This window comes from Pleurodeles waltl, chromosome 4_2 (genome assembly GCF_031143425.1).
Source record: "Pleurodeles waltl isolate 20211129_DDA chromosome 4_2, aPleWal1.hap1.20221129, whole genome shotgun sequence".
Lineage (NCBI taxonomy): Eukaryota > Metazoa > Chordata > Amphibia > Caudata > Salamandridae > Pleurodeles > Pleurodeles waltl.
Window position 1 is genome coordinate 447,637,186 of NC_090443.1, and position 25,916 is coordinate 447,663,101.

The 25,916-nt window shown below is 46.6% G+C and overlaps 1 protein-coding gene across 1 annotated transcript in view; it reads right to left on the minus strand.

The window, feature by feature from the left end:
• The window catches only part of ATP13A1 (ATPase 13A1), a 381,010-nt gene that overhangs the window by 181,730 nt on the left and 173,364 nt on the right, over window positions 1-25,916 (minus strand). Inside the window, exon 17 of the mRNA XM_069231770.1 lies at window positions 214-322. Coding sequence (XP_069087871.1) covers window positions 214-322 — 109 coding nt within the window. The remainder of the gene's footprint in view (window positions 1-213; window positions 323-25,916) is intronic.

A 25,916-nucleotide genomic window follows, 5' to 3' on the forward strand; every position in this document is an offset into this window, starting at 1 on the left:
GTCCATTGCTATTAAGGCCTATGGTAATGATGCATACTGCTATTTTATGGTACAGTGGAACTCCCACTTTGACGACTGTTCAAGCATGTTAGTCTATGAATGATCCAATACCGGATAAACAAAAATACAAAAATAAAACATTATGAAAATAAACAAGATTAAATGTTGGACAATGCTTACAAGAGCAAGCACACTTCATTAGTTAACCCTTACCTCGGGGTTGTGGAGCCTGCAAAACTAGTGTGCGCTCTTTCTGGATAAAGTGGAGTTGGTGGGCCACATGACAGGCAGTGAGAGGATTATCCCCGGTTATCATTACCACCTAACAAATATAAAAAACTAAGAGTTAGAACTACAAAACTTACTTCGAGTCTTCAATTTAATTCTTTTTTAATTATCTAATAAAACACATCTCTTTTCAACCTTTGGGTGTAAAGCAAGCAAAGTAAGTCAACACTGGAAATGCCTTCATTATGCAGTAAGGAGTAAGAGTCATGCCCATAAAGATGGATCTAATTTTAAAACATGGGAAACTGATGACAGAATAAATAACCTTGGATGGCTAACACAAAAACAACGAATTACCTTCAATAACACCGTTTCTGGTAGAGACTAACTGCAGACCCCCAAACCTCCCCCAAACCCACCTACCCAATACCCCAAGGCCCCACCCACAGTGCCAGGCTGGATCTCAACCACACTTCCCTCACTAAGTTTTGAGCAGAAAGGATGACTTTTGTAGTGAATCCCTTGTGTGTCTGCAGGTGGCACTATGCAGGTCTGCGTCAGATCGGTCCCACCCCAAATGCGATGTCAGCGCCACTATAGCTGCACCACCGCCACATAGGGACATGAGTTTTTCAGATCCCTGTCCACATCATTGTGAAGCAGACCTCAGACATCAGAATATACCAGTGTGTGGATCCCTAGATTGGGATCTTATAAGTGGACCATGTGAGTCCAATTTAAAGAATGGGGCAGGGAGGATCGGTCAGGAATCTGCAGTTAGAGTCACTACCAGAAAAGGCATTCGCAAAGGTGACCAACTAGTTCTGATAGAAACTTCCAATCACAGATTCCTCACTTTGTTAATAGGTACCAAAGTACCACCCACCTAGGTGGTGGTCTGTGGAATGGTTCAGATTAGAAAATCCTGCATAACAGGTGCTCATTCCACCACACCATGTTATCGAGGTAGTAGTGCTTTTTGAACATGTGAAGAGGCGCCCATAGAGTAGCCTAAAACATGTCAATGACTGGAGCGCCAGCACAGTGGTACCAGTAATTGCTCTGGTGAAATGAGCGAGTAAACCTTCCGGGGATTGCTATTTGGCTAGCCGTAGCAGATCTTAATGCATACAACTATCCATCAGGAGAGGGTTCTCTTTGCATCGCTTTTCTACTTTTCACTCCAGAGAAGACCACAAAAAGTTGAACGTACCATTCAATTGACTGTTTCTCGTTCGATCATTGTAAAATCTGAGGGCCCTCTTACAGTCATGAGGGTGAAGTAATCTTGCTCCTTAAAAGGGCAAGGCAGCAAGTTGATGGATTGCCTTATGAGGAAGCTTCACTACTTCGAGTAGGAATGTCCCTCTGTCAGGAAAGAAAGATGCATATAGCTAGTGCACAGACATGACCTGAAGTTCACTCACTTGTAGAGCTTAGGTAAAGGAAATGACCAATACAGTTTTTATGGTCAACAGATGTACACAGAAGCTATGCATCAGTTCAAAGGGGTGCATATCAGGTAGGTGAGAGAAAAATTAAGGTCTTAATGTGGGCTTCACAGAATGAGTCTCTTTAAAAATCTGACAGGTGATCTTAAAAGGGATGGTCGATCCGGCAAACATACAAACAAAAGCCAAATGGTCAAAAAGAAAATCCTGAACTGTTGCTTCATCAGGGAAAGACAAAACAACAGGATGACAGACAACTTTGCGTTTAAAGGTTGAATGACACAAGAAGAACACCAACAAATTTCTCCCAGCATTTTGCATTGACAGTTGTGTGGATGGACACCTGGCTACTACGATGCACCAACCACTTTGGTAGGTAGACCAAAAGCCATCTGCTGCCGCTGTTCAACCTCCACACATGGAGGTGGAGGTTTGGATGCATGGCACCAGCCCTTCTGTTGCAACAAGAGGTCCTCCCGAAAGGGCAGCAGGATCAGAGGACACATGCTCATGGCCAAAAGTTCCAGGTACCATTCTTCCCTCACCCAGTCTGGAGTCACCAGGATGATTTGGCCTGGTCTTTCTTGATCATCTTCATCGCTCTGGGCACAAGCAACAGACAGGAAGGTGTAAAATAATCCAAAACCCCAATCCAGACATAAGCCATCTCCAAGTGATAAGTGCCTTGGGAACACAAATACGCAAATGTTTGGACACTGGGCTTTGTCTGCGATGAATAGATGGATAGATCCAGGATTCTGCTCATTGTTGGAAAATGCAGCCTCCAAACGTAACTGCCATTATGTGATTGGTTAGGCAACACCGGCTGAGCTGGTCCACCATAACATTTAAAGATACTGCCAGTTGCTGGATGATCAGAGATGCCCCGAGTGCTCATTCACTCCCAAAGACGTAGAGCCTCCTGGCACAGGACTCACAACCCTATGCCACCCTATTAGGCGCAGTACCACATGGTATTTGTGTTGTCCATGAGAACCGGTACCCCTGCTCCTCCCTGATGACCGCGAGGAACATCTCTGATGCCAAGTGAATCGCTCGCAAATCCAGCAAACGGATGGGGAATTAATTGTTTACTGGAGACCAGTCTTCCAATCTCCACCTCTCCCAGATGACCCCCCTCAACCCAGCAAAGATGCCTGCATCCCAATCATTAAAACTGTGTGCGGCTGAGAAAGGAGTTTGCCGCCGGTCCAATTGCAATCTAGAAGCCATTTTTGTAGGTCTTTTGCAGTCTCCAACACCTGGATGGAATCCAAAAGGTTCCCTCGTTGCTGAGCCCACTGAGACTTTAGATTCCACTACAAAGCCTGCCTGTGCCACCTGGCGTGGTTGATCAGAAGGATGCAGGAGGAGAAGAAGCCCCAGAAACGTCCTCACCGAGACCTAGCTCAAGGGTTAAAACACCAGGATCACAGACTTAATGTCCATGACTCATTTAGAGTGAGGGAAGGTCAGAAGACCACTAAACCCTAGATGTATTAGATGAAGGGGTGTTGTTGCGAAGAAGTAAGGTATGACTTCAGCACACTGATGTCAGCAGGTTGGCAGTCGTCTTGAGGTGGTTGAAGGCGATCCTGCTTTCAGTAGCCAGTTGTCATAGTATGGGAAGAATGGTATTCCCAACCTCTGCAACTGAGCCATGACCACCACAATCACCATCACAATCACCATCACCTCTGTAAACTACTGAGCAGCACGGAGAACCGAAAGCACTCTAGGCCTACCGAAAACTGCAAAGAGTCTGTGGGATTGAAGGACAGATGTGAAAACAGGCAGCCTGCCATCGAATGCCACCATCCAGGCCCCTGGGACAACGGCCGACAAACTGCCAGGGGAAGCATCTTAAACTTGTCCTTACAGAGGAAGAAGATCAGAGAGCAGATCAAGGTTGGGACAAAGGCTTCCATCCTTCCTTGGCACTACGAAATACCAGGAGCAAAAGTCAGTTCTGGTTTCGGACATAGACACCCTCTAGGGCTCCCTGGCCAAAAGGGGTTGAATCTTTTCTCTAATTATGGACTGGTGATCCTCGGGGTGGGGTTGTGGTAAATATATCCAGAGGAGCGAGACAGGAATGGAAGTGAGTAACCGTGTTGCACAATTTGGAGTACCATAGATCAGATGTGATGCTTCACCCAGGGATGTACAAGGTAATGTGGCCTTAAACTTAAAAGCAGTTTTGCAGCTGCTGTATGAGGAAGCTGTGGTTTGAGTAGACTGTTGCTCCTGGGAGCCTGGACCGTAGCGGTTTACACCTCTGCCTCTACCTCATAAGGACTGAGAAGTCTGCTAGTGCAAGATGCCTCAAAAGGGGCAACCTTGTTGGGGAAGCTTCCAGAGAGGCAGAGTTACACCCAAAGACCCTGCAGTAGCCTGTTTAAATTGTTTGAGGGCTGAGTCAGCCTTCACTCCAAAAAGTCTGGAGCCATCAAAAGGGCATGTTCATTAATGATTGCTGAACATGAATTGAGAAACCAGTGGAGCCAATCTATGAACAGCACCAAAGCATCACGTTGGTCCTGACTACCAACTGTCTGGGTACAGCAGTGGCCAGCCCTGTCTGTATGGCGAAATATTTGCTGCCTTCTGGACATTTTGGATGAGTCATTGTAGGTTTGGCTAAATGCCATCTGGGATAGCTGGCATAATGTCTGCTACCATCTCTCAGAAAGCATGCAAATATCCCCCCAGGAGTCAGCTGGCATTAACTGACCTGAGAACAATAGTGGCTAAAGAAATCATGTGCATTTCTATGTGCTTGAACTCTGTTTGGGATGGAATGAAATGCACTGAGATTGAATCTACTTGTAGACACCTGTACCACCGGGTTTTTCTGCTGTGGCAAAAAGATCTACTTGAGTTTCACATTTTGCGAAGTATGTTTGAAGGACTTGTGAGTGGAGTTCATATTTGTGGACTTGATGCTGCACCCTGCTGAGTAGGTCTGCAAAGTTGTTGCCCGTCCCTGGGAGATACTATGCCACCAAGTGAATGTAGTGGCGGAGAGCCCACTTCCATATTGCCTGAGTGAATTGTGACAATTGGGACGGCCGTGTCCCCCCTGTATTTGTAGATAATACATAGCTGTCATGTTGTCTGAGCGGATTAAGACAACCTTGTTAGACAGGTGATGAAAAAATGCTTTCAGGGCTAAAATGCTGCCTGAAGCTCGAGGTAACTGATATGTAGGGATTGATGACAGATCTCAGAGGCCTGGTACAGGGAGGTCTTGAAGATGAGTGCCCCGACCTGTCAGTGATGCATCTGTGGTCAGAATGACCTGAGGCAGAGGGTCCAGAAAAGACCACCTTTTCAACAGGTTGGTGGTGTTCCACCACCTCACAGAGCTGCGAGTATGACATTCTAACAGGACTAGACCTTCCAGGTGACCCTGTGCCGGAGACCACTGACAACACAGACACTGCTGTAGGGGAGGCATGCAGAGTATGCCATGGGGAACGATGGCAAAGCATAACGCCATCATCCCTAACAGGCACATAACAGTCCTGACTCTGTATGTGCGATTCTCCTAAAGCTGGGGGAGAAGAGACTGAAAACTTTACGTGGGCCGGGTTGGGGTATGCTAGCCCCAAATCTGCATTGAGAATAGATTCTAGATAGGGCTGTATCTAAAAGGGGCTGGAAGTGGGATTTGGAAAAGTTAAGTGTGAAGCGCAGAGTGTGAAGGAGATACACCGTCAGCAGAGTGATATTGGCACTGTCGTAAGGACTAACTTTGATGAGCCAGCCGACTAGGTAAGGGAACACGTGGATGTTCTGTCTTCTGAGGTGTGTGGCAACTACTGCTAAACACTTTGTGAAGACTCTGGGAGCAGTCCTGACCCCGAAACACAGGACTTTGATCTAGTAATGTTTGCATGCAATAACAAACCTTAGGTATTTTGGGTGTGCAGGGTGGATGGGAATATTAAAGAAGGCACCCTTTAGATCTAGAGCTGTCAAAGTTGCCTTGTTGCAAAAGTGGAATAACATCTTAAAGAGTAACCATCTGAAAGTGTTCTGACAGAATGTACTGGTTCAATGGTCTGAGGTCTTGAATAGGCCTGAGAGGGGCGTCCTTTTTGGGAATGAGGAAATAAAGTGAGTGTACCCCTGATGTTGTAAAGGAAGGGCCCCTTTGAGAAGAAGGGACTGAACCTCTTGTTTGAGAAGGGTGATGTGCCTGTTTGATAGCCTGCTAGTGCGAAGAGGGATATTTGGAAGAGTGGTAATTAGCTCCAGACAATAACCATGTTGGATAATGGAAAGGACCCATTGGTCTGTGGTAATGTTGACCTATTCTGAATGAAAATTTTGGAGCCGTCCCCCAACAATTGTGGAGGGATCGGGGGAAGACTGAGGTAGTCCCTGCTTTGCGGTGAAGGTAGAGCCTCAGAAAGTAGTGCTCTTACCTCTGCCCTTTTTGTTTTTGTTGTTGTCTCTGTAGGACCCTCTATGGAAAGTCCTAGAATAGGAGGGTGGAGGTTGTCTGGTTTGGGATACAGATACCTCAGAAGATGTGAATCTGTAGGCAACTGAAAGTGGAGTGACAAAAAGTGCCAATGTGTGGGGGACTGTAGAACACCCATGGCTTTTGCTCTGTCGGTGTCCTTTTTTAGCTTCTCAATGGTAGTATCCACTAGAGGACCAAAAGGATGCTCCTTATCACAGGGCATGAAAAGGACTGCTTGCTGTACTTGTGGATTGAAACCAGAGCAGCGGAGTCATGTGTGACTTCTTATTTGGTCACGTGAATTCTTGCCGCATGCAGCTGTATCGGTGGCTTCTAGGGCACAGTTGATAGAATTATTAGATACAGTTCACCCCTCAGCAACAATTTGTTGTCCTCTTGTGAGGTGCTCATCTGGGAGAAACTAGAGGAGCTCCTCCCTTTCATCCCAGTGAGCCCGAAAATATCTAGCCAGTTACACCTGTGAATTGGCGATACGCCAATGGTTAGCTGCCTGCACAGCCACTCTTTTGCCCGCAGCATCAATTTTCTTACTCCCTTCTCAGGAGGAGAGGAGTCACCTGTGACTTGGCTTACAGGAAGCTAGTCTGGTGTGTGGTGGACACCTATGGTGTTATCACCCAAACCAGGTCCAGGTATCTCCTATTAGTGAAGTGTAGGCAGTCTAGGAAGCCAGGGCTCTCTAGAGGTAGCTGTGGATGAGCAGCCAAAACTTATCTAGGAGACACGCGAAGCTTATGCAATACCACTCCGGCCACACAGCACTATCACACATGAAAGAACACTGTTACAAAAATAAGGGTAGTTTATGATTGTAAAACAAATACTAGAATTCTACTAGACAGTCCTTCACACTGGAGGTAAGTAAACACACTAATTATATATACATTAGCAATCAGTAAGGAGCATAGAAAATCATGAGGATCCTAGGGGAGGGCCAAACCATATACTAAGTAAGTGGAATGCGATGTACAGTTCCACCCCCCCCCCCCCCACATCCAAGGATGTGGAATCGTTAGAGGGTAGCTGGAGGAGCTGGGAACACCAAGAGGAGAGTACCAGAGTGACTCCCAACGACCAGAAGTAAGTTCCTGTCTTTTCCCAAAACCAACAGGAGGACTTACGAAAAGGATTGTGCAAGACCCAAACCAGATTGCAAGAACCAAAAAGAGAATTCTGGCAGAAGAGGACTCTGCAAAGGAAGGGGACCAAGTCCAGTTCTTGTTGGAGTGTCCGTCGTGGCAGGAGCCACTACTCACCCTTCTGTGAATGCAGGATCTGCCCATTGAGGGACAAAGATGACCAGCTGTGCAGCAAAGGCGATAAAGAGGAGTCCCTGAAGTGATGTAAATGGTGTCCCATGTCAGCTGTCTGGTCGCAGTTGGTCAGTGGTGTAGGAAAACCACCACCAAGCCTTGGCAAATGAAGGAGAAGCAAAAGAAGTGTTGCAAGGCTGAAGAGGACCAGCAAGGTCCATGGGACTCGACCCTTGAGGGGAGTCTGGGTTAAGCCTCAGAATTTGGGAGAGCCAACAGAAGAGGATGCAGCTGCCCCAAAGGCAACCCATGGGCAGCAGGCACAGCAAGTCACAGTGAGGCCCACTCAGCACACCTGAAGAAGTGTCCCACGTTGCTGCAGCAGAAGAGAGGAGACTGTGCTTGGCAGGAAGAAGTGCTAAGAGCCTCGGCTACACAGAGCCTGACGATCACTTGGAGCAGGAGCAAACAAGCCTTGGTAGCTGCAAGAGTTGCAGTGCCCAGGGGTACTGTTCTGCAAGGAGAGGCAAGGGCTTATCATCTCCCAAGTTGGACAGCTGACAGACAGGACCAAGAAGTCCACTCCAGACCACCACCTGTGATGCAGGATCCACTCAGTTCCAGAGGAGAGCAGATCCACGCAGCCAGTTGTCATCGTAGTTTGTGCCTGCAGTTGAAGGGGAGTGACTCCTTCACTCCAAGGGAGATTCCTTTGTGCAGGCTGGAGTCTCGTCGAGGATGCACAGCTGGGGAAATGATGCAGTTGCTGGAAGTAGCTGGAGAAACAATGTTGCAAAGCGGAGTTGTCACTGAAGTTGCAGGTTGGTGTTCCTCTAGAGTCCAGTTGCAGTTCCAGTGGCCAGAAGATGAAGTAAACGATGCAGAGGAGTCCTGTTGGAATCTTGCACATCGAAACTGAGGACCCACCCAAGAGGGAGACCCTAAATAGTCCAGGAAGGGGGCACTGGTCACCTAGCAAGGTGACCACCTATCAGGAGGGGGCACGTGACGTCACCTGCCTGACCTGGCCGCTCAGATGCTCCTAGGGGCCTCTGCACATCTTGGCCACCTGGAGTAGCTCTGGGCATCACCCATGGGGTGGTGATGGACAGGGGAGTGGTTACTCCCCTTTCCTTTGTCCAGTTTTGTGCCAGAGCAGGGACCGGGGGTCCATAGACTGGTGCAAAACAGTTTATGCAAGGAGGGCACCAAATGTGGCCTTCAAAGCATACCATTGGCTTGGGGCGGCCACCACTTCCAAGCCATGGCACACCTATTTCTAAGGAGAGGGTGTTGCCTCCCTCTCCCACAGGAAATCCTGTGTTCTGCATTCCCCTGCTTGAGCTGGTCAAGCAGCAGGAGGGAAGAGGCCTGTCTGGAGGGTGGCAGCAGAGTGGGCCACTTCCAAACCATGGGAGACTGGTAGGAGCAATACTGGAGGGACCTCTAAAGAGCCCTCAGAGTGGATGAAATCATACAACCAATACTGGCAACAGTAGTGTGGTAGGATTCCAACATGTTCGATACCAAACATGCCCAGGTTCGAAGTTACGATTTTGAAGCCGGACACAAGTAGTGACCTTTGTCTGGTTACACAGGTAAAATGTCTTCCCCGCACTTACGAAGTCCAGTGCAATGGAACTGGAGCTTGTAGGGGCACCTCTGCTCAAAAAGAGGGTACTTTCCTACATGGCTATTGGCACGTTTTCATGCAATGGTGGCTATTATGGAATATGGAGGGACCTGTGACCTAATATCTAAGGGAGCAGGCTTATATTTCTTGTCTAGTCTAGGGGCTGATAACCCTGGAGTGGATGGGCTCCTTTAAAAGTTAATCAGTGCGACGAAGCATGCATGGGAGCATCAGGAGAAATTGGATATCCCTGCGAGTGGATGTGAGCATATCAAACAGGAAGTCCTGTTCGATAGGGTCCCTGTGTAGGTCCACATTGTGAAATGCAGCTACTTGCTGGCAAGCTGTATTATCCTCTGGTGGAGAGGGGCATGCAGGATGTAAGAAGTAAGAATCACCAGACAGAATGGGGTCAGGGTAGTAAGTGTCCCATGGATCTGGGTCATGCTATGTCACACCCAAATCTTCCCCAACAGATAAAGGGATCCTTGAAGGGTATAATCTCCTGGATCAAATAAAGCAGGAGAAAAAGGGAAGTGGGTGGAGGAGGAGCAGGTGAATCAGGAAGAGGTGAAGAAAGCTTGTAAGGAGGGCTTGTGGCCTTGCTTCTTTTCTTCGGAGGGGAGAAGTGTCCAGAGCTTCTTGAAAAGACAGTTTCCTCTTGATCATAACAGGGGGAGAAGTAATAATGCATCCTGTACTCTCCTGAATATGGAGGCGGGGCTGACAAGTGTCCATAATCTCCAGAATAGGTTCCGCGGGAGAAGGTGTAAACGAAGATTCACTGGAGTCTCTCTGCTCTGAGGTTTTCGGATCCGTGGATTTTGGCACCAAAGTCTTCGGTCAATACAATTTTGTCAGCACAGAGATGGAGGCAGTAGCCGGTCGGCTCGGAGCTATAGTTTGGACAGAGATGGAAACTACGTCTCAGGCCAGGGTGCTGGAGGTCAAAGCCTAAGACAATAGCTTTGTCTTGGGTAATTTCGAAGCCGAGCGCAGGGAGGGGTAGCCGAAACAGATTTTTGGATCTGGCCGGGGCCTGGTGGCAGTGGTGGTCTGGCAACCTCTGAAAGGGGCTTTTTCACAGTTTTGGAGTGGGTAGGAGAGGCCACGGTATTCACAGGTTGTGCAGATGTTACCTCGTGGCTTTCAATGCCCAACCACACATCGGAGTCCTGGAGAGAGAAGGCCTCCTCCTGTTCAGATTCCTCCTGGGCGTGTTCCTCCTAAAAAATGTTTGCGGTGTCCACCGGTGTACCACTTCTAATCAACGCGCCCTTTGGTCCCGAAGCATCTTCAACCGGAAAGACCGTGGTGATAGGGGTAGAGGCAGATGTTGGTCAGTGAGAAAGTTTATCGTGGCACAGAGGAAAGAAACAAAACTGTTCGCGCCATCAGCTTAGCATAGTGCGTGGTGCTGCATGGTGAGGTAGGCCCAAGACGGGAGAAGACACCCCAGAGGGCGCACAGTCAGAGGTCGGACCGACGATTCAAGACAAAAGCTTAAATAGGAATGCGCAATCGATACAATATGTTAGAAGAGAAAATGGAAAGAAAGATTTCAAACTGGAGCGAGTCAAAAGACATGGCGAAGACACGTCCCAACCAGACAGCGAAGAGAAAATAATTTAACAAAGGAGTCGATGCCCATGCACAGAATCACTGAGAGGAGTCGCCGCTCTATCCCATGGCTCAAACCGCTTCTTCGAAGAAAACCTTGCTCCACTCCTGACTCGCCACTAGATGGCAGTAGTATCCAGGGCATGTGTTTCTACAGCTACACATGCCATCAAATACATTTACCAACAATGGCTTCAGAGTTCTGACTGCTCTTTGTTTTGACAGTAGATGAGATGCTACTTACATTAGTTTGCTCCCTCTCTCCTTCGCTAGGTAGGCATTCTAATTAACCAATCAACTAGACAAGGGCAGACTACACAACTCTTCTCCACAAGCAAGCTGCCACCGGTGTCTAACATTTGGTGAGAACTCTAGCAGCACACTTTAGCATGAATGGTAGCGCCTTCAACTGAATATAGTGACCTGTCACCATTAAACAAAGGAATTTCCTGTGCCTTGGATCCATCAGAATATTGAAGTTGGAGGCCAAAGAAAATCCTCTCTCCAGGATGAAAGACAGTATCTCATGGAAAGTGACTCCGTTTCTCTGAGATACTTGTTAAAGTGCGTTAGTTGTAGCATGGCTGACAGACACCAAATTTATTTTGTATGAGAAAAACATTGTGGAATAAAATCAAAGACCTGTTACTGAAGCTTGCACCTCCTCTAGAGCACTGTAGGGAGCTAGATTCTGGTTGCATTACCCACCACTATTTGTCAAGTTTCCAGTTGCAGCTTTGACTGAAGTGCACTGGGTTCCTGCTAACCAGGTCCCCAGTGCCAGTGTACCTTCCCCAAAACAAGACACCTGGTCATTTGATCATCAAGTGACCAGATCTTTCAGCACCTGTGTAAGTGACTAGTAAATGGTATCCCTGGTACCTAAGGCATGGGTCCTGAAAAGTGCCCCTCTGAGCTGCACCACAACTTGTACCACTCTGAGGGACCCAGTACCAACCTTATACAGACTGCTATTGCAGGCTGCATGACAAGATGCTCCCAAAACTGAAAACACAACAAGATACACACTTGCGTGACATGTCCCCTAAAACACAGCCTGAGGCAGGGTGTATTATATTACAAGTCAGGGCATTTATGCATGAGCAAATATGCCCATTCTAGGTCTGTCGATTCTTAGACATAGCAAGTGTGCAGGGAAGCCATTTTAAATACATGGGCTGGACACTGGTCACTGAGTTTCCCAGCTACATGATGGCTTCTCTGAACATAGGGTAGTTTGGTATCAAACATCTCGTGTTAATAAACCCTCAATGATTCCAGTAATGGATAAATACATGCACCCAGAGGGCATATTAGCGGTGTCACGGAAAAACTACTAACTGCTGGTGAGCTCACTGACGGGTCCTCGCCAGCCTGCCACCAACAGATGAGAATCTGACCTCTCAGGGTGAGAGCCTCTGCTCTCAAGAGGTCAGAAACAAAAGCCTGTCCGGGCTGGGGTGTTACACACCCTTCCCCAAAGGATGCTCTGCATTCCAAGGCAGGAGCTTCAAAGAAGTCCACCACCTTTGGTATGCAGATCTGGCCTTCCTCGGAGGAAGATGTCAACCCCCCTGCCACAGGGCCCATCTGGCACCTAGACAGATGGGAAAATTAGCTATGCATGAGGCGTGTCACACTTCCAGACACTGAACACCCCTAGGGTGACCAGCCTGAAGTTGACACAACTTAGGAAATTCCTCAATCTTGCGTGTGGAGATATTTTGGAACTCTGTACAGGGTGATGCCCACTCCCCACAGGAAGTGGTCATCTAGGGGGTGTAGTGACTGCAAGGTTAAGTAGCCCATTGACTACTACCCTCCATTCCCGTCAACACCCCCTAAACTGAGTATTTATGGAACCCCTGGTACCAGATCCTCAGATCTTCACTGGGCCCAAAAGGAGTGAGCAGGAAACCTGTTGAACCCGAGAACTGGGGAGTATGACTGACTTGGTGCCAACCCTGCCTAAATGCCTGCTGCACCTGACCCTCGAGGAGCAACTGACCTGTCCTGCCTCTGCAGCCTCCAAGAAAATGGGAGGGCTGCCAGTTGTTCGCCAATCACCAGGAGAAACTCCCTTCGAGTACAGGAGCTGGTCCCCTGCATCCACAGGCACCCAAGAAAGACTTGAGGGAAGAGACCACCAGAAACCCGAAGCCGGACATCACCACTGCACCTGAGCTGCCCAGCCCATGTTGAAGTGGGCCAATGGTGTCATGACGATCCCCAGGCTCTCCAGAAATAAAGCCCACACTTTGGACTTCACAACGGAGTCTGCAGACTGTTTCTGCAGCCCCCCTGCAACTGCATGTGACCAGGATATAAGGACCTACCCGCCCTAGGACACCTCTGACCCGGTCTGCCTCGGACCCAGGAAAAGAGAACCAAAGGTGCTCCCCTTCCCCCACCTCGCGTGAGCCGAGCCCACTTGTTGACTTGGTCGGGTTGGACTCCCAGTCTATATCTGCATAGTGTTCCTGCAGGACCCTCTGTAGCCGTGAAGAACTCAAGTACCGGACCCAATGCCAGAAGACACCCTGTACCCGCACCCTACAGCCCAAGGAGGAGTACACTGACGGTGTCCCCATGTGCCAGACGACCTCAAGGGTTGAGCTCCACTATGGGTTCCCATGGACTGTCCTTCCAGTCCATCCCTGCAGCAGCTTTGTAACCGGACTGATCCCCGTAGACTTGAATGGGACACCAGACACTAACACACCTCTGCAGCCTGACGCACCAGAGCTCCCCAAGGTGATCAGTTGGTGCAGTGACCTAGCCCAAAACTCACTTTAAAGCCGGATTGCTCTCGTAAGTCATTGTACTCTACCTGGTTTGCAGTCTCTTTTCCTCCGTAGGATTGCATTGCAGTTTCTTGAAAAATGCAGTCTACTTTTAAAAACTCTAAAAATTAATGACTCAAAAAGTTTTTACCTGACTCCGGTGATCTTGGTATCAAAGTTTAATTTAAAATGTTTTTATTTTTATAAATTGGTATCTGATTGGAGTGTGACTCCCTCACTTACTGCATGAGAATGCTTAGCACTACCCTCTGATATGCCCAAGTGGTGTATTTAGAAATTTAGAAAGGTTACTTGATAGTTAGGTCTTAAAAACTGTTTAGACGTTTTGGGGTAAGATACTAAAAAAGGTCCCAACTATTTTAAAACCATGTCTGAGGCAAGTTCCTCCCAGAAGCTAAAACTGGGACCCTACAAAAACCTTAAGTGTGCCCAACTTAAGGCCCTCTGCCAAGCATGGAAACTTACTGTGGGGTCTAAACCCACAATAACACATCTGCAGAAACCGCTTGCAGAAAATAATAGAACCATAGCAAGTAAAAGGAGCCCCTGAGGAGACTGAGGAAAAAGCAGAGGTTGAGGAGGAGGAGGATGATGATGATGATGATGATTCCCTCAGCACTCCCCTCTGATACCACTGGGGGCACATCTGATAGTACCCAATGGGACACAGACAGTGGAATTGCTGAACTCCAAAAACTAGCTAGGAGGACAGAATTATAAGCTAAACTCCTAGCTATAGAAAAAGAAAACAGATGGGTTTAGAGCCTATCTCTGGTGGCAGCAATAATTTAAATAGGGAGAAAGAAGTAGATTACAACCCTAAAATCCCCAAAGGGATTGTCCCCTAATATGAGGAAGATGATGAGATCACCAAATGGTGCTCAGCCTTTGAGAGGGCTTGCAAAATGAGGAAACTCAAAAAGTACTGGGGCTCTCTCCTTTGGGAACTGATCTCTGGTAAATGCAGGTATAGACGGATGACTTTGAATTAGACAGATGGGTTTTACAACCTCATGAAGGATACCAAGATTAAGGGCATTGGAATCGCCACTGAAGAATATAGAATCAGGTTCAGGGAGACTCACAAAACCCTGAGTCAGTCCTTGATTGATTTTGTGGACTTTTCAGTGAAAACAGTAGGTGGTTGGTTGAAAGGAAATCAGGCGCAAGATTATGATCAGCTTTATAATTTGATTATGAAGGAACATCTATCAAGTAACTGTACTTCAGAGAGGTTGCATCAATACCTGGTAGACCCGAGGCCAGTCACTGCCCAAGAACAAGGGAGGAAGGCTGATCATTGAGTTAGAACTAGGGTGTTCAAGATATGTATGGAGTGACCAAAATTAAGAGTCAGGGAAGCCACCCATTATATATATATATATTCGTGGCATTAGTCGCTGCAGATTCACATGCTGTGCACATCCCGCCATCTGGTGTTGGGCTCCGAGTGTTACAAGTTGTTTTTCTTCAAAGAAGTCTTTGAGTCACGAGACCGAGGGACTCCTCCCATTTCGACTCCATTGCGCATGGGCGTCGACTCCATCTTAGATTGTTTTCCCTGCAGAGGGTGAGGTAGGAGTTGTGTATGCTAGTAATAGTGCCCATGCAATGGAGTGAATGCGTATGTACATAATGAAGTTTCAAGTAATATATTTACAAATGTTTAAGATCTACTTCTAAACGGCTACAGGCTCCCGGGGAGGCGGGTGGGCGCATGTGAATCTGCAGCGACTAATGCCACGAACAGATGTACACTGGGTAAGTGACATTTTCCGTTGGATGGCATGTGTTGCTGCAGATACACATGCTGTGCATAGACTAATAAGCAGTTATCTGTACACTGGGTAAGTGACATTTTCCGTTGGATGGCATGTGTTGCTGCAGATACACATGCTGTGCATAGACTAATAAGCAGTTATCTCCCCAAAAAGCGGTGGTTCAGCCTGTAGGAGTTGAAGTAGTTTGAAATAATGTTCATAGTACAGCTTGACCTACTGTTGCCTGTTGTGCAGTTAACACATCTACACAGTAGTGCTTGGTAAATGTATGAGGCGTAGACCATGTTGCTGCCTTACATATTTAGTTCATTGGAATATTTCCCAGAAAGGCCATGGTAGCACCTTTCTTTCTGGTTGAGTGTGCCTTTGGTGTAATAGGCAGTTCTCTTTTAGCTTTAAGATAGCAGGTTTGAATGCACTTAACTATCCATCTAGCAATGCCTTGTTTTGAAATAGGATTTCCTGTATGAGGTTTTTGAAAGGCGATAAATAGTTGTTTTGTCTTTCGAATTAGTTTTGTTCTGTCAATGTAGTACATTAGTGCTCTTTTGATGTCTAATGAATGTAGTGCTCTTTCAGCTACAGAATCTGGCTGTGGGAAGAACACTGGTAATTCTACCGTTTGATTCAAGAGGAACGGTGAGATTACTTTTGGTAAAAATTTAGGATTGGTCCGTAGAACAGCTTTATTTTTGTGTATTTGAATAAATGGTTCTTGAATGGTAAATGCTTGAATTTCACTCACTCTTCTTAGAGATGTGATGGCAATTAAAAATGCAACTTTCCACGTTAAGTATTGCATTTCACAAGAGTGCATGGGCTCAAAAGGTGGACCCATGAGTCGTGTTAAGACAATGTTGAGGTTCCATGAAGGAACTGGTGGTGTTCTTGGTGGTATAATTCTCTTTAGGCCTTCCATAAACGCTTTTATGACTGGTATCCTAAATAATGAAGTTGAGTGCGTAATTTGCAGGTAAGCTGAAATTGCCGTAAGGTGTATTTTAATGGAGGAGAAAGCTAGTTTAGATTTCTGCAAATGTAGTAACTATCCTACTATCTCTTTTGCAGATGCGTGTAAAGGTTGAATTTGATTATTATGGCAGTAATAAACAAATCTTTTCCACTTATTTGCATAACAGTGTCTAGTGGTAGGTTTTCTATCCTGTTTTATGACCTCCATACATTCCTGTGTGAGGTCTAAGTGCCTGAATTCTAGGATTTCAGGAGCCAAATTGCTAGATTCAGCGATGCTGGATTTGGATGTCTGATCTGTTGTTTGTGTTGTGTTAACAGATCTGGGATGTTTGGCAGTTTGATATGAGGTACTACTGAAAGGTCTAGTAGTGTTGTGTACCAAGGTTGCCTTGCCCATGTTGGTGCTATTAGTATGAGTTTGAGTTTGTTTTGACTCAACTTGTTTACTAGATATGGAAGAAGTGGGAGAGGGGGAAAAGCGTATGCAAATATCCCTGACCAGTTCATCCATAGTGCATTGCCCTGAGACTGATGTTGTGGGTACCTGGATGCGAAGTTTTGGCATTTTGAGTTTTCTTTTGTTGCAAATAGATCTATTTGTGGCGTTCCCCACATTTTGAAGTAAGTATTCAGTATTTGGGGGGTGAATCTCCCATTCATGGATCTGTTGGCGATCACGAGAGAGATTGTCTGCTAACTGATTCTGAATCCCTGGAATAAATTGAGCTATTAGACGAATGTGGTTGTGAATCGCCCAATGCCATATTTTCTGTGCCAGGAGACACAACTGTGTTGAGTGTGTCCCTCCCTGTTTGTTTAGGTAATACATCGTTGTCATGTTGTCTGTCTTGACAAGAATGTGTTTGTGGCTTATTATGGGTTGAAATGCTTTTAGCACTAGAAATACTGCCAATAGTTCTAAGTGATTTATGTGAAACTGTTTTTGGTGAGTGTCCCATTGTCCTTGGATGCTGTATTGATTGAGGTGTGCTCCCCACCCTATCATGGAGGCATCTGTTGTTATTACATATTGTGGCACTGGGTCTTGGAAAGGCCGCCCTTGGTTTAAATTTATACTGTTCCACCATTGAAGCGAGGTGTATGTTTGGCGGTCTACCAACACCAGATCTTGAAGTTGAACCTGTGCCTGTGACCACTGTGATGCTAGGCACTGTTGTAAGGGCCGCATGTGCAACCTTGCGTTTGGGACAATGGCTATGCATGAGGACATCATGCCTAGGAGTTTTAACACAATTTTGACTTGTATTTTTTGTTTTGAACACATGGCCTGTATTACATTGTGAAATGCCTGAACCCTTTGTGGACTTGGAGTGGCAATCCCTTTTGCTGTGTTGATTGTCGCCCCAAAGTATTGCTGTGTTTGACACGGCAGAAAGTGTGACTTCGTGTAGTTGATTGAGAAACCAAGTTTGTGGAGGGTTTCTATGACATACTTTGTGTGTTGTGAACACTTTTTTAGCGTGTTGGTTTTGATTAACCAATCGTCTAGGTACGGGAACACATGTATTTGCTGCCTTCTGATATGTGCAGCTACAACTGCCAGGCACTTTGTAAAGACTCTTGGCGCAGTTGTTATTCCGAATGGCAACACCTTGAATTGGTAATGTATCCCTTGGAATACAAACCTTAAGTACTTTCTGTGTGAAGGATGTATCGGTATATGGAAATATGCATCCTTTAGGTCTAGTGTTGTCATGTAGTCTTGTTGTTTGAGCAGTGGTATTACGTCTTGTAATGTCACCATGTGAAAGTGATCTGATTTGATGTAGGTATTTAATGTTCAGAGATCTAATATAGGTCTCAGACTCTTGTCTTTTTTGGGTATGAGAAAGTACAGAGAGTAAACTCCTGTTCCTTTCTGGTGTTTTGGTACTAATTCTATTGCTTCTTTTAGTAGCAATGCTTGAATTTCTAGTCCTAGAAGATCTATATGTTGCTTTGACATATTGTGTGTTTTCGGTGGGACGTTTGGAGGGAATTTGAGAAATTCTATGCAATAACCATGCTGGATAATTGCCAGTACCCAAGTGACTGTTGTTATCTCCTCCCATTGTTTGTAAAATTGGCTTAGTCTCCCCCCCACAGGTGTTGTGTTGGGGATGTGTGACTTGGAAGTCCCTGCTTGTTTTGAGGGGTTTTGGGGCTTTGGAACTTCCCTCTATTTTTTGGGAATTGTCCCCCTCTATATTGCCCCCGAAAACTACCCCGCTGATATTGGCTTTGATAAGTGGGCTTCGCTTGTGAGGTTGTGGCCTCTGTAGGTTGACCTCGAAACCCTCCCCTAAATTGTGTTTTGCGAAATGTGCCTCTGCTTTGTGGTGAGTAGAGTGCGCCCATGGCTTTTGCTGTATCAGTATCTTTCTTGAGTTTTTCAATAGCAGTGTCGACTTCCGGCCCAAACAACTGCTGTTCATTAAAAGGCATATTCAGCACAGCTTGTTGTATTTCCGGCTTGAATCCTGACGTACGCAACCATGCTTGTCTCCTTATAGTTATTGCAATATTTACTGTCCTTGCAGCCGTATCCGCTGCATCCATTGCTGATCGTATCTGATTATTGGAGATACTTTGTCCTTCTTCTACCACTTGTTGAGCCCTTTTTTGGAACTCTTTGGGTAAGTGTTCTATGAAATGCTGCATTTCGTCCCAATGAGCTCTATCGTATCTTGCCAAAAGTGCTTGTGAATTGGCAATACGGCATTGGTTTGCTGCTTGTGCTGCAACTCTTTTTCCCGCAGCATCGAATTTGCGACTCTCCTTGTCTGGAGGCGGTGCATCTCCTGAGGTATGAGAGTTTGCTCTCTTGCAAGCTGCCCCAACAACCACAGAGTCTGGTGTTAATTGCTGCGTAATATAAACAGGGTCTGTTGGCGGTGGCTTGTACTTCTTCTCCACCCTTGGAGTTATGGCTCTGCCTTTAACAGGATCCTGAAATATTTGTTTGGAATGCTTTAGCATTCCCGGGAGCATAGGTAAGCTTTGGTATTGGCTATGAGTGGAGGAGAGTATTAAATAAAAAGTCATCCTCAATTGGTTCTGAATGCAGGGTGACGTTATGAAAAACAGCTGCCCTTGAGACCACCTGCGTGTAGGATGTACTGTCTTCAGGTGGCGACGGCCTCGTGGGGTAACAGTCTGGGCTGTTATCTGACACAGGAGCATCATAAAGGTCCCATGCATCGGGATCATCTTGACTCATTGCAGTAGGAGTTGGGGACTGCATCAGTGGTGGAGTGGCTACCGGTGATGTATGCATGGACGGTGGTGTAGATGGTGGCGGAGTTGTTTGTCTTGCCACCTTTGCCTGTGGCTGCTTGTCCTTTTCTTGAAAGGCAAGTTTTCTTTTCATTTTAATTGGGGGAAGAGTGCTTATCTTCCCTGTGTCTTTTTGAATGTGGAGCCTTCTTTGAGTGTAGTCTGGCTCAACTGATTCAAGTTCTTCCCCGAACTTATGTCCTTGCATCTGGGAGGACAATCCCTGTTCCTCTGTGTAGGAACCTGTTTTCGGTTCCGAGGCTGGATGTTTCGGAATCGAAATTCTCGGTCGCCTTTTTGGGTTCAGAGGAAACCTTTATTTTCGGCGTTGTGGTGTCTCTGTGCCGAACCATTTTGGTGCCACTGTCTCTGGCCCGAGATGGTTGTGTAGCGGTATCTCGACCGGAGTCCGATGACTTCGCCACATGCATGCCCTTTTTCGGTGCAGACGAGCGGTCACCTATTTTTCGGGTTAAGCCATGGCCTGTTGGCGGTGGCGTCCCCTGGGCTTTTGTTGTCTTCTCGTGAGTTTTATGCTTAGACGTCTTACTCACAGTTTTTGGCGTTTCTTCAGGCTCGAGCTCGTCAGAGTCCGATTCATGGATGGAGAAGGTTTCTTCTTCCTCTTCGAAACGCCCTTGTCCTGTCGGCGCCATCTGCAGTCTTCTCGCTCTTCGGTCTCTTAACGTTTTTCTGGACCAAAACGCTCGACAGGCTTCACAGGTATCCTCCTTGTGCTCTGGAGACAGACACAAGTTACAGACCAGATGCTGATCTGTATATGGATACTTGTTAGGACATTTTGGGCAGAAGCGGAATGGGGTCCGTTCCATCAGCCTTGAAGAGACACGTGGCCGGGCCGACCCGGCCCCGGCGGGGGATCGAAAAAACCCAGAAGGGCCACCGGAGCTCTTCCAAAGTCAGTGTCGATCTGTTGTAACTAACCAGATACCGAACGCAAACAATACCGACGATTTTTCCGAGATTCTAACTAACTTTCCGACCCGAAACACGGAGCGAAAAGGAACACGTCCGAACCCGATGGCAGAAAAAAAACAATCTAAGATGGAGTCGACGCCCATGCGCAATGGAACCGAAAGGGGATGAGTCTCTCGATCTCGTGACTCGAAAAGACTTCTTCGAAGAAAAACAACTTGTAACACTCAGAGCCCAACACTAGACGGCGGGATGTGCAAAGCATGTGTATCTGCAGCTACACATGCCATCGAACATAATAATAATACAATAGGTTTGCTCTGTTGGCCCCCATAAGTCTGGTCAGGGGGTGGGTCTCAAGACACCTCACAAAAACAAAGACATGGTGTTTTGACTGCAAACAGACAGGACACCACACCAAGGACATTTCCTGTCCTAAAAACAAATCCACTGGTAAACCCCCAAAGGTTGCCAGTGTAGCCATAGAGGATGTTTCCTCAGATGAGGAGGTCCTCTTAGCGTTTAACTGGAAAGTAGGACCAAGAGGTGATTTGGAGATCCCAGAGAGGAGTAAACAATTCACCACCTAACGGTGAATGGAATCCCAACCACTCCACTGAGAGATACCTGTGCCAGTCACACCACTGTGCATGACGAACAACTGACTTCCCTTCGGTAACACTTTTTTGGGTGTATACATTACCTACCTTTCGATTCCTCACCTTTAGAATACCCCCAATGTGCCAGCATTCAACGTAAATTTTCTCTCTAGCTCTCCACGTCACAATGGCACGGTTCCTCACGTGACTGTCTGATGTCATCGCAGCCATAAGAAGACCTCGCAGACGTGCTGACGTCCGTTTCATCACTTTTTTCCCCCCATGCCTTTGAGGCAAACGGGTGAAACCCACGTCACAAACAAATGTGCATTCCTAAATCAAAGTTTATAATATATCTATATAGATAATATCTATCTATATAGATAATAATATCTATCTATATATACACACACATATACACACACTCCATGTATATGACACAAATACAAAGATTATCTACAAACTGATTTCTTCTTCCTCTTTGTATATTCAGACCGGCAACGGGGAGGCTGGTGGTTCAGTGAGGACTCCATAGGTAGATACTGTATTCACCAGAAAAAGAGATACCAAAGTTAAGTAACTTGTTCTTCTGATGGATATATCGGCTTGTGAATTCCTCATATTTTGAATGGACTCCCCAAGCAGTTCCACACTTGGAGGTGGGTGTGTCTGCCTTTAGCAAGAAATCCTGCAGAACAGAACGGGCAAAATGACCGTCCTGTTGCACTTCAGAATTTAAACAATAGTGCTTTGCCAAAGCGAAGAGGGAAGCCCAGGTTGCCGCTTTACATATATCAACAACAGGAACACCTCTAGCCAAGGGGAAAATAGGAGAATTAACTCTGGTGGAATGAGCTCTAATACTTTCAGGTGGCCATTTCTCTGCCATGGCATAGCAGATCTTTATGCAGAGGTTGGTCCTTTTGTGGACCGCCTTGCCCTTAATTGTGCCCACATTGCCAATCATTGATCATCAATCCTCAACTTAAGTGTTCTATCAATGTAAAAACTCAATGCTCTTTTTGGGTCCAAACGATGCAGCCTTTCTTTCTCCTTATAAGGACGGGGAGGAGGATAAAAAGCAGGAAGGGTAATAGATTGTCCTAGGTGGAAAGAGTCACCAACTTCAGTAGGAAAGCAGCTCTGGATCTCGACCACCTTACCTGCATAAAAAGTAGTTAATGGGGCTTTAACACTTCAAGCCTCTAAACCCACTAACTCATCTAGCTGACGTGATGGCTAAAAGCCAGCTTTAGAAGTAAGAAATCTCAACAGACAGCTATGCAATGGCTCAAATGGAGCACCCATAAGAAACGTTAAAACTAAATTAAGGTCTCACTGGGGCATAACAAACGATGTAGGAGGGATACAGATTAGGGAGTCCCTTAAAAAAAAAAAACCTCAGAACAATAGGAGACTTAAACAGGGAAGGTTGATCGGGTAAGCAAATAAATGCAGACACTGCAGACAAATAGCCCTTCACTGTCACGACTGCACAACCCTGGTGTGCCAGGGAAAGTGCAAACTGCAAAACATTTGATAATCAGGCTTTTAAAGAGTCAGCATCTTTTGCAGTACACCATTTTACAAATTTAGACCATTTACTAGAACATACCATCTTGGTGGAGTGTCATCTAGCCGATAAAAGAACACCCACAACTTCAGGAAGAAGTGAAAAAGAACTCTGGTTGCCCCGTTCATCCTCCAGGCATGTAGGTGCAAGCTCTGGAGGTGGGGGGTGTAGAACCTGCCCCTGAAAGGAGGTCTTCCCTGTGAGGGAGATGGAGTGGAGTGCACATTGAGAGTTGAAGGTCTGTGTACCACACCTTTTGCGGCCACTCCGGGGCTATTAATATGACTTAGGCCCAGTCTTGGAGAATCTTCTTCAGAACCAGAGGAATCAAAGGTATGAGGGAAACATGTAAAGTAGTTGGGTTCTCCAGTTTAATTGAAATGCGTCCACCAATGCTCCCTGCATCGGATACAGGAGGCTGCAGAACGACGGGCAGTGCATGTTCTTGCAAGTAGCAAACAGGTCTATCTGGGGGGTCCTCCACAGATTTAAGATGTGAAGTGCCACCTCCACATGGAGACATCACTCGTGATCAGCGGAGAAGTGCCAACTGAGCCGGTCTGCATGTATGTTGAGAACTCCGGCCAAATGGTTTGCTACTATGCAAATCCGATGGTGCTGAGCCCAAAACCAGAGACGCAGAACGTCTCTGCAGAGAAGGTACAACCCTACCCCTCTCCCACCCCCTCCCCAGTTTGTTTACGTACCATATTGCAGTAGTGTTGTCTGTCAAGACCTGTACTGACTGAACGCAAATGGAAGGCATTGAGAACCAGATGCATCACCCGCAAATCTAACAGATTGATGTGAAACATCTGTTCGACTGGAGACCAGAGTCCCTTGATCTCCAGGTCCTCCAGATGAGCTCCCCCACCCTAGAGTGGAGGCATCCGTGATCACTATGGCCACCGAAGGTGGAGAGCAAAACGGCATCCCTTGTTTTAGGTTGCCGTCCACACTCCACCATTGAAGATACGCTGCAGTGTCTCTGGAAATCCTTATTGACTCCTTAAGATCTCCATTGTGTTGAAACCACATGCCTGTGGAGGCACTACTGGAGGGCCCTCATGTGCCTGAGTGACCAACAGAATCAAGGAAGCGAACAGAGCGAGCAGATGCAAGACCTTTAGGTGGTAATGTGAAAATAAGCATCTTGTAAAATCAACGGAAACCATCCCGTCTTCTTTGGTCAGCGCAAGAAGCACCTGTGCCAAGGTCAGCATTTTGAGTTTTTCCTGTTTGAGGAATAAATTCAAAATCCTCAGGACTAGGATCGGACATAATGACCGTCCTACGTGGGGATCAGGAAATATCTTGATTTTGCACCTCTTGCTGTAGTAGCAGTAGATGTGCATTCAAATAAAAGGTTTGTTGGTGAGGAAAGGGCGGGGGAAACTCTCGGAAGGGCATATCCATTTTCCACAATGGATAACACCCAACTGTCTGTTATGGAATTCCATTCTTGAAGGAAATTAATCAACCTCCCTTTCACAGGAAAAGCATGCTCGCTTAAGACGGGGGAACTACGGCTGCTGCCCTGAGAGATTACCAGAAGAGGAAGAAGGCATGCCATTGCTTGATCTCTTTAAATCTGTTTAGGCCCTAAACAGTCTGTAGCCGTCGTAAGGAAAATCCATGAGCATGGATTGTACATCTGGGGAGAACCCCAGACCCCTCAACCAGGCATTGACGCCTATTGACAATTAAAGTTCCCATGGCCCTGGCCACCGAATCCGCCGTATCAAGGCCTGATTGTTTCACCTGTTTTGTTGCAGCTCGACTGTCAATTCAAAGCTCAGCAAAATGGCACTGAACATCCTGCAGTAGCCTGGGAATGTCCCTGACAGAATCCATCAAAGCATGGATATACCAGGAATTTGAAGGAATTCATATTGCAAGTAGTTTGGACACTTCCCTGGAGTGGGGCAGGAGTTATCTCAGGGGGCATAGCTCTACCTGAGGTAATATCATACCATAGGGTAATACGAAAGGCAGCTGAGATGTTGGACGTCTCTTTCCACAATGGAATTAAAATCAAATATATTAACGGAGGTCCTTCATTATTCCTAGTCTGCATCAAAGCCTTTGTTGCCATTTAATGAGACTCTGACTGAACCAGTGTTAGACATGTGGTAGAAGCCTGTATCGACTCCAGTGGTTTTTAGGTCGATTGCTAGGAGATATATGATGGCACCAGAAGATTCTGGGTTTTTGAGTCTGCATCTTGGTGGTCCAGGCTTCTTGTTCTAAATCAGCCCTTGGTTCCTTTCCAATGACTCCTGCAGATTGAGAATCAAAACTAATGCAACAATCTGCGAAGAAGATATACTCTTCTGGTAAAAGACCTAAAAGACAAGTGGCATTCACAGATTTCAATGCCATGCTACCGCAACTGCAAGTGACTAGGATGTAAGGACCCGGCACCTCTGCACCAGTCCCTCCCTGGACCCAAGAAAAAAAGAACAAAGGGTGTCCCTCCCAGTCTCCCCCACCTCGTGAGACCAAACCCCAGTTGTTGGCTTGATCAGACTGGACGCTAGGCCACGCTTGCAGAGTGTTCCTACGACAACCCCCCCCCCCCCCCCCATCCTCCTGCAACCACAGGGAACTCCAGTAATGGACTCTCTGCCAGAAGACACCCCTGTACCTGCACCCAACAGCAGGAAGTGGAATGGACTGTGTCTCCACATGCCCAATGACCTCATGGGTCGAGCCTCCCTGTGGGTTCCTCTCGACTGTCTATCCCTGCAACTTTGTAACCGGGCATATCCACATCGACATGAAAGGGACACCCAACACCGTAACACCTCTGCACCTGGACTCAGAGCTCCCCGAGGTGACCTGTTGGTGTGGCCTTTGACCTTGTCCCAAACTCCCCTTATGTCCAGGAGATTGGTCCCGTAAGTCGTATTCTACCTGGTTTGCCATTTATTTCTCTTACATAGGAGTGCATTGCAGCTTCCCGAAAAATACACCGTCTATTTTTTTAAACTCTAAAAATTCATGAAATGAGAAGTACACACCTGAATCCGATGATCTCGGTATCAAAGTTTATATGAAGTACCTGTTATATTGAGTGTGTATCTCCCTTACTGCATGAGTGTGTGACTTGCATGCTTAGCGCTACCCTCTGATATGCCTAAATGCTTGACCACACTATCCACAAAGAGAGCATTTGGGGTGTAATTTGTGCCTTTGTTATACATCTGGGGGTTGCTTGAACTCTCTGCACAGTGTACCTCATTTTGGTCCATTATGTACAGAGCCAGCTTCCTATAAGCACCTTTTTTTT